The following is a 15,662-nucleotide window of genomic DNA, read 5'->3' as shown; positions in this document are numbered from 1 at the left end:
AAAATGCCTAACCCGAAAGCAGTCAAGGGAAAAGTCGAAGAATTCAGTAGGATCAAAAGATGCGTGAGTCGCATGTTTAGTGCAGTGCAAAAAGATGACAACCAAAAAAATGGTCTCAAACCACCCCAGGAGCACTTGAAGCTTTCCACATCAAACGAATGGGGAACACATACGAAAGTCTTTGCATAAGTATGCATATCTGCTTGACATGTGTACTTTTAAGTGATGTGCAAGATTTCTAAACTGCTTTTCTCACTTTTCGGGTTTTTTTTTAGTGTGCTAGTGCTAGCTAGGGCGTCCAATCTGGCAAAAAGACTTTGTGTGTATGTCCATGCATTGCCCGAGCATTAAGAGCCAACATCAGCGATCACGGTGGCGAGGAGGTACAGTGCTCATGGATTGAAATGCAACATCAAGCTTAGAAATTGATTCTCACAATTCGTGGGATCTGCCAGATTTTTTTTTAGTATGACGACTGTTATGCACAATAGCTCGAGGTAACTCCATCATGTCTCTACGAATCTGGCTGCTAGAGGTAATGTTGGCTCTGATGCACGGTGTAAAAATATACTCAGGTGTTGACACTGCGCGCGCCAGAGCGGCCAGATAATGTTCGGTCATGGGTCCGCTGAGCGCGGCGCCATCTCAGCGCGGCGCCACGGGGGTGCCGCGTGACTCCCGCCGCGCTCGCCGTGCCCTCTCCGCTTACTCTCTCGATTTCGCCCCTCGACGCCGTTTAGCGGCTCTGCCAAGCCACACTGCGTGCCAAGCAGACGACGCTCTCTAGCAGACGACACCCACGCGCCGACCTTTCGCTCTTTTTCGGTCTTCTGCTAAAAAGAATCACGAATGTTGACCGAACTTGTTGCTACGGCAGTAACGAAAATAATAATGAAATAAACATTCAATACGACTCTTACCGGAGCAAACATTTGCACCCCAGTGAACTCGCAGACTAGGAGGAAAAAGAAATTCAGGCAGTTATGGTCGGCTTTCAGTCAATGGCTACGCTAGCACTGGTCTTACATTTCCGCATAAGGCCCATCCTTTGCCCATAAAGTTACATCGCCTTCATGAAGAGCTTTTCCTACCTTTCAGATTTTCCAGCCCACATGCTGTTTATGAGTTCACTGAAGCCATAGCGCTGTTAAGACAGGGACCACAGAAAGAGGACGGGACGTGCGCTACAATGACCGTTGCAAACCAACTAGCCGAAAAGTCTGTTCTCTTAGCTTTATGAGGCCTACATGAAAAGGTATGGCTCCCTGTGGGGTGCCTCTATTTTCGCAGTCGAAAGTTCCAGATGCAACCGAGTCTGTTTGTGAGAAATGATTGAACATACCTATTCGCATCGGCGTACGCGGACGTCACTAAGTTCTCAAGCAGTGTAGCACCACGGTTTTGTGTGGCACTGTCCATGGCTTCGTCACCCAAACCCGGCACCCAACGAAGCGGTACAGGCGACTTGAAAATTTTCTGCCTCCACTAACGGAGAGCAGTGGGAGACCGCACTGCTAAGCCCAGACCCAGAAGTGCAACTCCAAGTCCTTCGGCAAGCCGAGGGTGCCGCCAGAGCTCAAGGACTCATGTCTGCCACCTAGGGAAGGGAGCCCATCCCTCAAATCTTGCCGTCCTAAATAAAAGTTATTTCCTCCTCCTCCTCCCCAACGCTTTCGTTGGTAGTGGCAGGAGTAACTCTCAAAAGGCGAAGGAAATTCGTTATTTCGGATTAAAATTAAAAGTGCACCAGGCCTGAGGATTCGCTAAGTTGAAGATACCGCGTGCAGGTTGTGAATGTCTTGAACACGGATCGATCGGGCTGCACTCAAAGCCCACTGAAGTTCCGCTAGCGCGCACTTGCAGTTTCGTCTGTTCGTGGCATTTATCCACGCAAAAAAAAAAAAATAATTTTAAAGAACGGTAGCCAGCGTTCTACCCCTCCATCAAAATATTTTCCTTCCACGGTGGCCGCATTTGGATGGGGGCGAAATGCAAAGAACAGACGCGTGCTTATATGTAGCATGTTCAAGAACCCTGGGTGGTCAAAATTAGTCAAGAGCCTTCCGCTACGGCGTCCCTCGTAATGAAATCGTAGTTTAGGCACGTAATCATCCAGAAGTTATTGTTGTCCATCCATTAAAAGAAAATAGCGACTTCACCTAGAGCGTATTTCATGCGTATCGCTGCTTTCATTTACACAGCAAACCGTTAAAGCATAGTAGCGCGTATTGAATGTGACTGCGATTTAAATAAATATTTGAACTGCGCATGTACCCCACAAAAGGCGCGCTAGAGCAATGCGGTTGGCCATGGCTATAGATGTTACGAGTGCACGTACTTCAGTAAAATTTTTTCAAGTCAAAAGTTATCAGGTGGGTTCAAGGCAGGCTTCCTATCTTGGATCACAGAATCACTAACAGTTTACTGATTAAAATCTCAGCAAACAGCTTTCGTATTTCGCTTCCGACAATACCACACAATTACACTACACACAACATAGAGGTTTCAGTCTGCTTTTATTTTACAGAGACTAAAAGGGAGAAAAATTGCATGAATCAGTCTGAAAACTTTTAATATAAAGTAAGCATCCCAGTGGCTTATGCTCTTGTAAACGGCCATGGTGCAAAAAGTGGAACAAAAACGTACAAGCCTGTAAAAGCCCCCATATTTGTGGGGTACAAAAAAAATGCAGGAACTAGATGGAAGTAATCTGAACAAGCACAGACAGCCACTGCTAACGGCAGTGTAATGTCTTAAACATGTAGAAAAATTTGCACTAACTACTCTGGCACAAAGGCAGATTTTCTCCGTAGAGACTGCGCATAAGACGAGCAAAGCTCAGCCATTTTCTTTTTCTCGTGCCTCCTTTTTCATGCTCATGTTCACATGTTTGCAACGCTGCCTCATCCGCATGCTAACATAGCAATGAAGCACATGAGCCACTATTTCTTCTTTGTGTTTGTCGCATGGGAAAGTAATGGTGTTGGTGTCAAGCACACCATCGATTGTGTCCCAATAGACGGTTTGGGAATCCGCGTATGCTGCGAACAAGCCTTCGGTTTGTTTCAGTAAATTGTGGAGATGCATGTTTGGATGTGTGAGTCCTCCTCTGTCTTTTGCATTTGTGAGTGCTGCCTCAGCAGAAGTTCTCTTTTCTGTACTGAATGCTGACTTACATGTAGCACATTTCACAAATTTCTTCATTTTTCTACTCATGAATCCTGCTAAATAATAGACTATGCAGTCTTCAATTTCAGTTCCTGCTCTTCCCTTTGTTTGGCTGATGACATCGTCACATTCCCAGTCCTCCACACAGATAAGGTTGTCGAGTTTCAGCGTCTACAAAGTCAGCTGATGATGCCGTAACATTGCTTGGACCTACCAGCGCTCTGAAATCTGATATGTCCAAAAGTGATTTTTCTCCCTCAACCACTCTGCAGTTTCCAAACTTGGGAGGTTTGAGCAGGGCGTAAATGGACAATGTCTGGTACAGCTGCAAAAAATTAGGCATTGACGGGTGGTCATTTTACCTTCCAGCCAGCCTTATTTTTCCAAAAAAACGTTCGATGGGATCTTGGTTCATCTTGCTCGTCAATACATATTTAAAATTATAATCCTGCAGGAGAGCATTGCAAAGTTCTATTGTAGACTTCAGTGTCACCCGAAGGCCTTCAGAGGTGCTCTTGGTGAGGAACATGTCCTGTGTTATCAAGCCCCACTGAAGTTCCATTGCACACACCTTGTTTTTCACGTCGATGTAGAGGACTTTTCCAGTTCTGTGTCCAATGATAGCAGCCTGAAACAGCAATACAAATATCAGCCATGAAATTGCTCTACTCAGTGCACAGCCAATCACTACATCAGATAAGCATTTCAGAGATAAGTCCTTCTCCCAGCTGTCAAGCCATTGAACACCACGGCTAATAACTTCGAGGTCTGCACTATGACGAGTGATGCCTTTGGCAGGAAAACGACGGTTTAATTCGTCGAATAGACCATTCAGAAATAATGTAAATTCCTCAGTTGCTTCGCTGTCTACAAGCTCTCGTACTCTTGTTGTTCTCTGTAGAATTTGATGCCCGATGACATGGAGCGGCTGAACACTTGCGTAGCCAACTTCACGCGCATTTTTTCGCCTGTAGAGGGATAGATATGACTGTGTGTTATCTTTGGACACACCCGTAGACCTCCACATTTATCCTTGTCTACCTCGTAAACTGCAGCGTACTTTTCCCATCTTAACCACTGTCCTTCCTTCTTCAGGTACTTTTGCTGCAGAAGTCTATTTCTTATACTTTTGACTAGGTGTGGCACATCTGAAAGTGCGAATACCTTTCTTGTAGGGTCACTTGGGTGGGTGATGAAGTTACAGCAGTTGTCCACGTTTCCACTTATACCTAATGTGCTCCACATGCTTCTGTTTGTTGATGCCCCATCGCAAACAAAGCCGTGAATTTTGGCGCCAGCTTCTTCCAAAAGCACAATGGCTTGAAGTAGCAGCTGTGCGAGAACAGTGCCTTTTGTTGCACTTTTGGCTGCAAGAACTCCAATCGGTTGGGCATAGCTGTCACTAAAAGGACAGAACATAAAAACCAAAGCATGGTCAACAAGCTCACCCGAGTCTCCGGCCTCTGACGTCAGTCCCACATACGTCATTGTGTTAGAATTTACGTGCTTACTCCTACGCACTTGCATTTCATCAAATATGAGCATGCCGTGTTGTTGAAAGCAATCCTTTTTTGCCAACTTCTTCTTCAGAGCAGCAAAAAACTTGCTATCAAAGCCTGACGTGAGGCCTATATTTGCGATATAGCCACGTATTGTTCTGATTGACGGCAACGCAACAATTTCATTTTCCATTAGGAATCTGTATCCAGCCGGAAACCTAATGTGCAAGAGGAGGCAAAGCAGCACCCAGTTATCCGAATATCTCCGTCCCTTCTTTGAATGAGCCCGTCCGGCTTCCAAACACTCTTTGAAAAGCATCCGTTGTGTGTCAGGAAGGCATACCTGCCAAGTCTCCCGGATTACCCGGGAGACTCCCGGATTTTGAACGTTTCTCCCGGTTGTACGGGTCATAGGAAAATCTCCCGGAAATCCAGTTTTGCCCCGCGCATCCAGTGCTTTGTCTGGCCACATGAGCAGAGTTGTCTGGCCACGTAGTAGAAAGGATTCTTCTTCTTCTTCTTTTTTAACGATGGTAGAAACGTTCAACTCAGTTTCATTGCGCATGAAGTAGCTGTGCACTTTGTGCCGCAGTGCTGCCAACGCAAACGTGTCATAGCGCTGCAGTGGCGTCTTGCCTGTGATGCGTACATAAGTACATAAAAAAGATGTGCTCCATTTTCGCTAGGAGAGAGCGCTCGCAAGAATTATGGCGCCAACACAAGCTCGTGATGCAGGTGGCTGTTGTTTGATGTCGTGACGCGAGGTGGGACGTTTCGCGTACAGATGCGCTACACGCAATTTAAAAAATCTATCCCACAAGTTATCTCGCCTTCAAAATTTTGTGTCACTACTGCTTTAAGTGGAGAGACCAGCACTTAAAAGGGTAGCCGTTACTGATGTCTGTCGAGATCGCGATCGTCCCCGTCTCAACGGCGCCCCTTATGGTCCTCGCACGCGGAGTGATGTTATCGCATGTGCCCTTCCCGCGACGGTGACGGCCGGGTCGTTTCATCTCTGCTTCAACCGCGTTCGTCCCTAGCACTAGCGCGCTTTTACTCGCACGTGAAACAGGCGATGCGTAAGCGATGTTATCGGTTTGGACTCTGTACAGATCAGCGGCGACCGCAAAATCCCGCTGTCAGTAGGCAGTTTTAGATTAGTGTACGCCAAGTTAGCATTTGCGGCCCGCTATTTCCGTCACTTAACGGGAGCCCGCAATTGTTAGCGTATGACGCATGCGCAATTGCGCGAAAAGCCAACGCAAAGCTTTGCGTACGCTATTCTAAAACTGCCTAATGTCCATATAATTGCTATCGCAGTACCCCCCCCCCCATTGAGTAAATCTCCCGGATTCCGTTTCTCCAAACTTGGTAGGTATGGGAAGGTTTGCTTGCTGAAGGATGCGTTGAATAGCTTCTTCATTTAGATCCCCCAACCTTGCTTTACAATGAGCAAGCTCGGCTTCCACTTTCTTTTTTGCGTTTTTAAGCCTCACCTTAGATTTATAACGCGCAACTCTGGCTTTGCGTATGCTCTCAACACGGGCCTTCTTTGATGGGCTTCTTAAGAAACGCACACGGCTCATTTTGCCCCTTTTTCTTTTCCTGTCATCATGAATGCGAAGCACATCTTTTAGTCGTTCACAAGCTCCGCAGATTTTTTCATTACTGAGCAGCGTGCACTTGTTGCGACACCACATTCCGAAGCCATATACATATGCGCATTCAGGATGAATTTCACTGAACTTTTCTTTAGAAGGGCCTCCAGAGCAAACATTCATGCCATGAAAACACCGAAGAGCATTTTCTAGATCGCTCATTTAATTTAGGATGCTGACGCTGCTTATATTGTCAACGTTTACAGGATAACCATGCACGAACGTCCTCACTGACAAACAGTCATCACTTGGTGGTGTTACTTCTAGTGTTTTGAGCAGAAAAGGTGGTCCTGGACTCTTTGCTAAAGCCACTTCAGAAAATATCACGGCTTGTAGCCCAAAGTGCGCAACTACTTGAGCCGCCCATGCTTCGCTAGGGAGTTGGAGACTTGATGCTTGCTTAGCAAGAAATGAAAATGACAGGTGCTTTTCGCAGCTCAGGGTGCACAAAAGTGGCGTTATGGTGTTCCTCGTCATTCATTTGTCCAAGGAATCCTTGCGGTTCGGTGGAACTCCGGCTCATGCTGTTGAGTTCACAAGAACTGGTGGCCATTCCGTCACCGTCAAAACAGGGACTGCCATTCTGCAAAAAACATTGCACTCTGAGCGTTAAAAGACAGCTCTGAGACAAGAAGCGAAGCTGCACTATTCAGATAAACAAGCTCATTGCAGTGGCATGTACGATGAAGAAAAGAACTTATTCTCGGAAAAATTAATCGGTTTTTAATACCAATAATTGAGGCTGATGGAGACATTGATGTCATAATGTTTAAAGAATGCTATATGTCAAAGTGACAGGACAAATAAAGCCCACAGTAAATACTACGGATGGCGAAAACTATAGTATCATAACAGTGCAGCATTATTAAAGTGTGTGGAACATAGTTTACCTCACATTCTTCCCTATCTTGAGAGAAGCAAGGTGTTATATGGAGTTCATCCTTCTGTTCTTCCGGAAGGTGCATTCATCTGATAATAATAATAATATCTAATAATAGCCCCGCTTTTCGTAGCGCCCTCCAAGAAGGCGCCGATGAAACTACAAGTCATCTGATAAGAACCCGAACATTATCTGGCTGCACCTGGATTGTGGTTTTTCATGCGTTGGGGGAAGAGTGTCATCACCTGAGTATATTCTTACACCGTGCTCTGATGTAAGTGTTCGAGTCGTAATTACGCCGATATGAGACAAACGGTAGACAGTGGAACCAAAAGTATTCACATTACTTAGCCCTAAATTGTCACGTTTCAATCCACGAGCACTACGTGATGTGTTGGAGGAGAGTAACCACTGGCAGCCGATGTCTGGCTTCCATCTCACACGGTGCAACCAATCAGAGTGCATGCAGCCAATGGGGAACCACGCTTCATAGCAGTTGTAGCTGGTGGGGAGGAGCGCCGCACATATTTCTTCTCGTCTCACAGATAGCTTAGCAGCACATCAGAACAAGTGGTGTGGCAGTTATTTGGAAATAAACCATGGATGAGGCACCAAGTTTCATCTTGGTTGCACAATCCAGAGCGCTGGGCTTGACACAACACAGAACTGCAGCTGAAACAATGTGAGCTTGTGTCAAATGATCTTGACATTGTAGCTAAGTGACGGAAGTTGGCAGCGGACAGGTTGAGAAGATGTCGTGTACATGCAAATGAAGCTGCTGCACAGAGGGAACGCTGTCTCTTTGCTGATGCAGAGGCCATGAGAAATGTACAGGCTAATGAAACTCCTGAGCATCGGTCACACCAGCATTCAAGCTATAACGACTTGACGGCCAAAGGAGGCTGCTGAAGAGTATGCCACATGCTCGCAAGCACAACCTTGATAAGGGAGACTAGCTTTAACAGTGCTAGTACACAGCAGCTCGTGCTTAGTTAAAAGTAAACCATCAGCCATCATTTATTTTTTTTCCTTTATCTGCTTCGCTTTCTTGTACGTTTTTTCAAACGAAGCTTTCACTTTCGAGTCAGTGCTTGGCCTGTACATTCTGTTTCTTCGTCTTTGTTAAAAAGACAAAGCCAGGGAAACAGGATGCACAGGCCAAGGACTGAACATGAGAAAAATTTAAGCTTACACCTTTTCGAGAACAATGAGGCATCATAACAGGAGCATCTCAATTGTGTAGAACAATTGTGTAGAACAGCCCAGTTTGTGTATTGTTGCATTAGGTGACAATAAATGGCCAACTGAACCTGCACTATAACAATGTCCGAAGTGGGAGAGAGCGGTTTCTGGCTCTTCGTCGCTGTAATTGTGGGTATAGTTCAGCATTTGAGAGTAGCTGTGCAGCCAGTAAGCATGAAGATAATCACACAAGCCGTGAGACTACCAAGGCTGGGAAGCAATTTCTTTCAACTGAAGTTGCCTTTAGATTGTTCAAATGGTGAATATAGTTACCATCGTTGCTACAGATCCTGCTTGTGTGCCTTGCCTGTCCGACAAATATTCCTTGCTTGCAGTGTCGCAGGTGATGAATAGTGTAATCTAGGTGTCGTTAGCTTTCTGTAGAGCATCTCTGTACAGTGCCTTGATGAAGACAAGTTGTTTGTTGAAAAATTGGCTCCAGCGACATTTTCTGTTCAAGGATTTTTTTCGCTGCGAATGAGGTGCTTGAACAGAATACGGACAGCACAGTGATGTGGAATGGAATTAAAACACCGAGAATGCATTGGAAGAGCAGCAAGGCTGGGCTTAGTACAGTAGAACCCCGCTGTTACGTTCCTCACTGCTGCGTTTTCCCGGCTGTTACGTCGTTTTCCGCCGGTCCCGGCATAGCTCCCATAGGATACAATGTATTGGGAACCCCACTGTTACGTCGTAACTGTCGGACCGTTCCCGTATGATACGTCGCGAAGTGCGCCCGGAGCCGACCGAGTGACTACCAAAGAGAGCGGCCATGGTGCATTTTCACGCAGCTTGGCCTCGTTTGACCGTAATATTAGCTGCATGAGAGGCGCAAGCAACAGAATCTTTCAATTGATGCAAACAAAAGCATGGCCTTCGAGATTCAAATTGCAAAGATGGCGTCTATGACGTAACTGCTCGCGAAAGCAAGGCCTTCGAGATTGGTATTTACTATTGACAAAAGCATAGCCTTTGAGATTTGTATTGCACAAACATGGCGTGTATGACGTAATTGCTTGCGAAAGCAAGGCCTTCGAGATTGGCATTCACTTCTGCCATCGCGTTGGCGTAGACTCATCATCATCGTTATTTGCGGAGAACGGGAGGAGTTCGAGCTGGTTGGAGCTCGCATGGTCGCGCGTGCGGTTCGTGGTCGGACTCGCCGCGCCGGTCGTGATTGCGTGTGCTTAGTTCTTTCATGCCTACAGCTGTTGGTGTTAAAAAAATCACATACGTTGATTACATTTCTGTGGATGAGGCCGTCCTTAGCTCCGCGTTTCTATCCATCGACTAGATCGCGGCTGAGCGCGCCAATTTTCGTGCTGCACGTAAGAATTGAAATAAAATTCTGTACCACTAAATATTTTGCCGTTTTTCCTGTTTTTCGTCTCTTACGTTTCCCGTCTCTTACGTTTATTTCCTACGGTCCCTTCAAAAACGTATCAGCGGGGTTCTACTTACTTTGCTGGACATGACAAGGACCAGCTTTAGACATCAAACTGCAGGCTCAGGAGCAGCATATATAGGCAGATATATATATATATATATATATATATATATATATATATATATATATATATATATATATATATATATTGCCACGCCCACTTCTTGTTTCATTTTATGCTTTTTGGGTTTGACCAGCAAGGACGGTTATCAACGCTCGAGGCTGTCCGTGAAGTAGTGTTCGAGAAGCTTCTCGATTGTAGTAGATCGTTTTGTTAAGATTTCGTGCCGCACGCATCTGGTGGAGGTGCTGGGTATTGATCCGGACCTCGCGTGCGGCACGAAATCTTAACAAAACGATCTACTACAATCGAGAAGCTTCTCGAACACTACTTCACGGACAGCCTCGAGCGTTGATAACCGTCCTTGCTGGTCAAACCCAAAAAGCATAAAATGAAACAAGAAGTGGGCGTGGCATTATATATATATATATATATATATATATATATTTTATTTTAGCGTCTTTTTTCTTTGTATGGTTTCATGAGCACTTCACTGTCTCTTGCTTGTTACGCTAGCATGTGCACCTCATGACAGTGTGGTAATATGCACCAACAAACAATGCAAACAAAGGACACAAGCTCAACAATATTTAGCCAGGAAAAGAAGTGAGTGTTTAACCAGGTTATGACTGTTATTGCTTTACTAATGGAAATAAGCATACTATTGTTCTTCCTATATATGCAGGTTTGCTGGTCCCGCAACTTGCATTACCGTGACCTCGTGAACCCATATCACCTGAAGCTGGCCAGTGCAGATACTTCTGGCACAGTGCTGGTGTGGGATGTCGCCCAGGCTACAGTTCGTAGCACCCTCATGGAATTGGATCGCACAATTATCGGCAAGTACTCGTGGAAGCCTTGAGGAAGCCAGAAATTTTTCAATTCTGGATGGCTTGCAATAGCCATTGGCATAGAAGGAAACAAAGGGTTTTTTTTTTTCAAAAGAAAAAATGAAAGGCAGTTTTTACGAGGTTTCCAGTGAAGTACAGTAAAAGCTCGTTAATTTAAAGTCACTGGGACTGTGAAAAATCTTCGAATTAAGCGGGTTTTCGAATAAACCAAACATACAAAAAACATACATACAATTACTGAAAGCTTAAGACTTTCAAAGGGCTCCAACCAAAAATGGGTTTATTTCCCGACGTTTCGGAATCAACTCTATTCCTTTTTCAGGGGGAGTGACAGTGGAAGGGTCAAGGTGCAGCTCTTAACTTCTCTTTCGAACCAGCTGGAGAGAAGGACGGAAGGCGCGTCTTCTTTGGTGGTGAGAGTGTTGAGGGGGTTGCGGTTGCCGCGATTGGTGTGGTTGCGTGGGATTGATGGGGTGGGGGCGGCCGGGGATGGTTTTGCACACTTGCGACTTTGTTTGAATTTGTTTTTCTTGCTGTAGCTAGTCCGTGAATGTATACTGAAGGCAGGTTTCCTTTGCATCGGTTTAAGTTGCCTTCGGTGTTTTGAATGAACTAGGACTCCAATAACAGCCGTTTTTGTTGGTTAGTTTCTGTTGTTAGGATTTCGGTTTTTTCAAAGTCAATCTTATGGTCGGCATCTTCCGAGTGTTCTGCAAGGGGGTTCCGTTGTCTTGAGAACGTCCTGACGTCGTTTTTGTGCTGTTTAATTCTTTCGGTCAAGTTTTTTGTTTCGCCAATGTATGCGGCCTGGCAGTCGGAACACTTGATTTTGTAGACGACGCCTTGCGCTCTTTCTTTTGGTGGAAGGTCCCTGGGTTTCGGTAGAAGAAGATTTATTGTGTTGGTTGGCTTGTGTGCGACCGTTATGCCTTCCTTCTTTAGGAGTCTGCTTATGACACCAGTGAAGCCATAAGCAGACTACTAAAGAAGGAAGGCATAACGGTAGCACACAAGCCAACCAACACAATAAATCTTCTGCTACCGAAACCTAGGGACCTTCCACCAAGAGAAAGAGCGCAAGGCGTCGTCTACAAAATCAAGTGTTCCGACTGCCAGGCCGCATACATTGGCGAAACAAAAAACTTGACCGAAAGAATTAAACAGCACAAAAACGACGTCAGGACGTTCTCAAGACAACGGAACCCCCTTGCAGAACACTCGGAAGATGCCGACCATAAGATTGACTTTGAAAAAACCGAAATCCTAACAACAGAAACTAACCAACAAAAACGGCTGTTATTGGAGTCCTAGTTCATTCAAAACACCGAAGGCAACTTAAACCGATGCAAAGGAAACCTGCCGTCAGTATACATTCACGGACTAGCTACAGCAAGAAAAACAAATTCAAACAAAGTCGCAAGTGTGCAAAACCGTCCCCGGCCGCCCCCACCCCATCAATCCCACGCAACCACACCAATCGCGGCAACCGCAACCCCCTCAACACTCTCACCACCAAAGAAGACACGCCTTCTTTCCTTCTCCACAGCTGGTTCGAAAGAGAAGCTGCACCTCGACCCTTCCGCTGTCACTCCCCCTGAAGAAGGAATCGAGTTGATTCCGAAACGTCGGGAAATAAACCCATTTTTGGTTGGAGCCCTTTGAAAGTCTTAATTAATTAACCCAACCAGACAGGCAAATCTGTCAAAATGTTCAGCTTTAAATTACTGAAAGCAATCAGAGGTGGTCGTTTGCCGTCCCTGCTAGTTTGCGGCTCCAAGGGTTATGTTTTCCAGCAATCCCCGGTCCCAATTTTGCCGCTAAATCGACAAAACAGCAAGCCTCTCGGCTGCCAGTGCAAAAAGAAAAAAAAAAGTGATCAACTGAAATGCGCACCTGCGGAAAAGACGTGCTTTACTGCAACACAGTGGCGACACGCGGGCTGCATGTCACCTGCTCCTCGCAGCGTCAGCAGCGAGGAGCAGGTGAGGTGACAACTGCTAATTGCCGGAGCAACCGCCAATCCGAGGTTCGCTTACATCGCGAATTCCGTCAGACCGTCCTTTAATAATTCCTTTATTTTCCCAGAAAGAATGGGTAAATCACGAAGCGCTGACGTTGCGAGAAACATGCGACATGCTGCCTGCGTGTCACCACTGTGTTGCAGTGAAGCACGTCTCGATTTCCACAGGTGCCCATTTCAGTTGACCACGAGACCGGTTTTTGTTGTTGTTGTTGTTTTGTTTTGTTTTGAGCTGGTCGCTGCGAGGCCGAGGTGCTTCACCTGTCACTCGTTAGTATCACTACAGTGCATTGCCTTGTGTCTCCCAAGGGCCGTCGTTTCCGCGGATTAGCGGCGAAATTGGGATCGAGAATTGGCAGATGGCACCCAAAGTTTTCGAATTAACCGGGCTGGTCTGGCCGCCGCTTCAAATTATCCACTCAAATTTAACATTTCAAAATACGGGACTGCAGAAATCCTTCGAACTAAGCGGGATTTCAAAATAACCGAGTTCGAATTAATGAGGTTTTACTGTATCTAAATTAAAATAGCTGTATTGCTTCTCGGTAGGCCAGAGTCCCACTAAGAAGGATCCATTTGTTGATGCTAACAACTGAACGAGAGGACAGTAACAATCTAATCATTGCCACATGCCATGTACTGTCATTATTTAGAGTGGTCGAATTTTGAGCATTGATTTTTGTTGTGCTTCTTGAGTAATGGTTTAGGCGCGAGATTCCTTTCATGTACATGGTGTTGATGATGATCGTGGACGGGTGGCGACAAGGAGGAGTAGAGAAGCGAAGGAAGTAGAAGTGGGCACGAGCAATAGAATAAAATATTAAAGTTACTTGGAGTTAATTATAATGAACATCTTAACTGGGGTCCCCATATTGAATACGTCGCGACAAAAGGAGTACGCGCTATAGGTGTTTTGCGCAGGGTGAGCAGCCGTAGATCCGGGATTTATTTACTCTCGTACCCACAGCGCCATTCAGGCATTACAGTGGTGGGGTTATACATAGCAGTTTGAACACCCAATGGTAGTCCACAATAAACAATCATTTACAACAAGATTGATGAAAAATACGCCATACATTTCAACATTGGCAGACAAGAACGAAAAAAAAAAAACACACACACACACAATTATGGGCACTAAGAAGCAACACTAGCATATACGCATGTCAATGTGCAGAAAAAGATGCAGAAAAAAAAAAGAAGATGACAGCACTGTACAAATATAAAACAAAGAAAAAATGTGTAATCAGAAATAAACTTTGTATAAAAACTAACTACAGCCGAAGACAGAACGAGATGTTAAAGAGCGGCTACAAAAGCTTCGTTATCTAATATGCTTACTGTTGTAGCAGGCAGTCAATTCCATTCTGAAACTGTTCTGGGAAAAAAAGTGCTTTTAAAAAGATTAGTTCTGCAACTATATTCTCTAACTTTGAGTTCATGGTCTGTTCGTCTGGATATATAATGCAGCTGAAAAATGTACTGATTGCGGTCTATTCCAATGTGGCCATAAAATATATTGTGAAAAAGCTTCAAGCATAAAGTTTGCCTTCTTTTTTCTAAAGGCTCCCATTTTAATGTTTCTTTTGTAGCAGTAATGCTAAGGTTTCTTTCATAGCTACCGATAATGTACCTTGCCGCTATGTTTGTAGCGATCGGTACTCGTGCGAGGGTCCCATGCAGTGCATCCGTACTCTAAAATTGGTCTCACGTAGCTCTTGTAGAGAAGATTGCGGGCCTGCTGAGGAAACAGCTTCGTGTTACGCCGTAAGAATCCCAACAAGCTGCATGCCTTTCCTGTAATGAAATCGACGTGCCTGTGCCAACACATGGATGGCGTGAGGAATATCCCCAAGTACTTATACTCAGAAACAGTATGCAACGGAGAACCAGATAGACTATAACCTGCCGGTGGCATGTTTTTTTGTGAAACGCATGTGGACAGTTTTTGGTACGTTTATTTGCATTTGTGATTTGCTGCACCAGTTTTTTATTTTAGTTAAATCATTTTGTAAGATAACGGTATCAGCAAAGCTTCTAATTTCCCTATATAATATTAGATCATCAGCAAACAATCTGACGGAAGAAGCGATGATGTAGGGAAGGTCATTTATGAATATTAAAAAGAGCAATGGACCCAACACTGAGCCCTGAGGGACACCAGATGTTACGCGAGCCACACCAGATTCTGCGCCATTTACCACCACATACTGAGAACGTAAGGATAAGTATTCCTGAATCCATCTAACTATCTGTTCATTGATGTTAAACCAACGTAGCTTACATACAAGCAACTTGTGATCTACAAGGTCAAACGCTTTCCTGAAATCTACAAATACCGAGTCAACACAGGAGCAGTCATCCAGTGCACCACAAGCTTCGTGAACGAATTCTGTTGAGTTATACATGAAAGCCCTTGTCTGAAACCGTGCTGTTTTTGATTAAGAAGGTTTTGATTGGGGGGGGGGGGGTTATGTGTGTTATTATGTTACTGCACAAGACGAGCTCTAATATTTTACAGAATATACTTGTTAGAGATATCGGTCTATAGTTGTTGACCAGTTCACGAGGGCCTGATTTATACACAGGCACAACGCGTGCTACCTTCCAGTCGTGCGGAAAACTTCCTGTGCTCAATGATTTAGAATATAAGTTATATAACACCTTAAAGAAGGGTGGGATGAACGGAGCACACAATTTGAGAAAGCCGCCTGTCAATTCATCTGGCCCTCCGGCTTTGCTGGGGCCTAAGCGTTCGAGAAGAGACTGAATTCCGTTTTCATCGATAACTATGTCGTCCATGTTTGCCACGTTTTCGTCAGAAGGCGAAGGCAGA

General features: G+C 45.1%; 1 protein-coding gene across 3 annotated transcripts in view; it reads left to right on the top strand.

Annotated features, from left to right (window-relative positions):
- The window catches only part of LOC119379425 (WD repeat-containing protein 11), a 448,867-nt gene that overhangs the window by 25,528 nt on the left and 407,677 nt on the right, over positions 1-15,662 (top strand). For 2 of the 3 annotated variants that reach the window (XM_037648735.2, XM_037648734.2), the window contains exon 4: positions 10,641-10,794. In XM_037648735.2, coding sequence (XP_037504663.1) covers positions 10,641-10,794 — 154 coding nt within the window. Of the gene's footprint in view, positions 1-8,685; positions 8,707-10,640; positions 10,795-15,662 lie in introns of those variants that run through there. The other variant, XM_037648736.2, reaches the window with a different exon arrangement.

The sequence above is a fragment of the Rhipicephalus sanguineus genome, chromosome 1, assembly GCF_013339695.2.
Source record: "Rhipicephalus sanguineus isolate Rsan-2018 chromosome 1, BIME_Rsan_1.4, whole genome shotgun sequence".
In the NCBI taxonomy this organism is placed as follows: Eukaryota; Metazoa; Arthropoda; class Arachnida; order Ixodida; family Ixodidae; genus Rhipicephalus; species Rhipicephalus sanguineus.
Note: the sequence above shows the minus strand (reverse complement) of the source record. Positions and strands in the feature narration are given on the sequence as shown.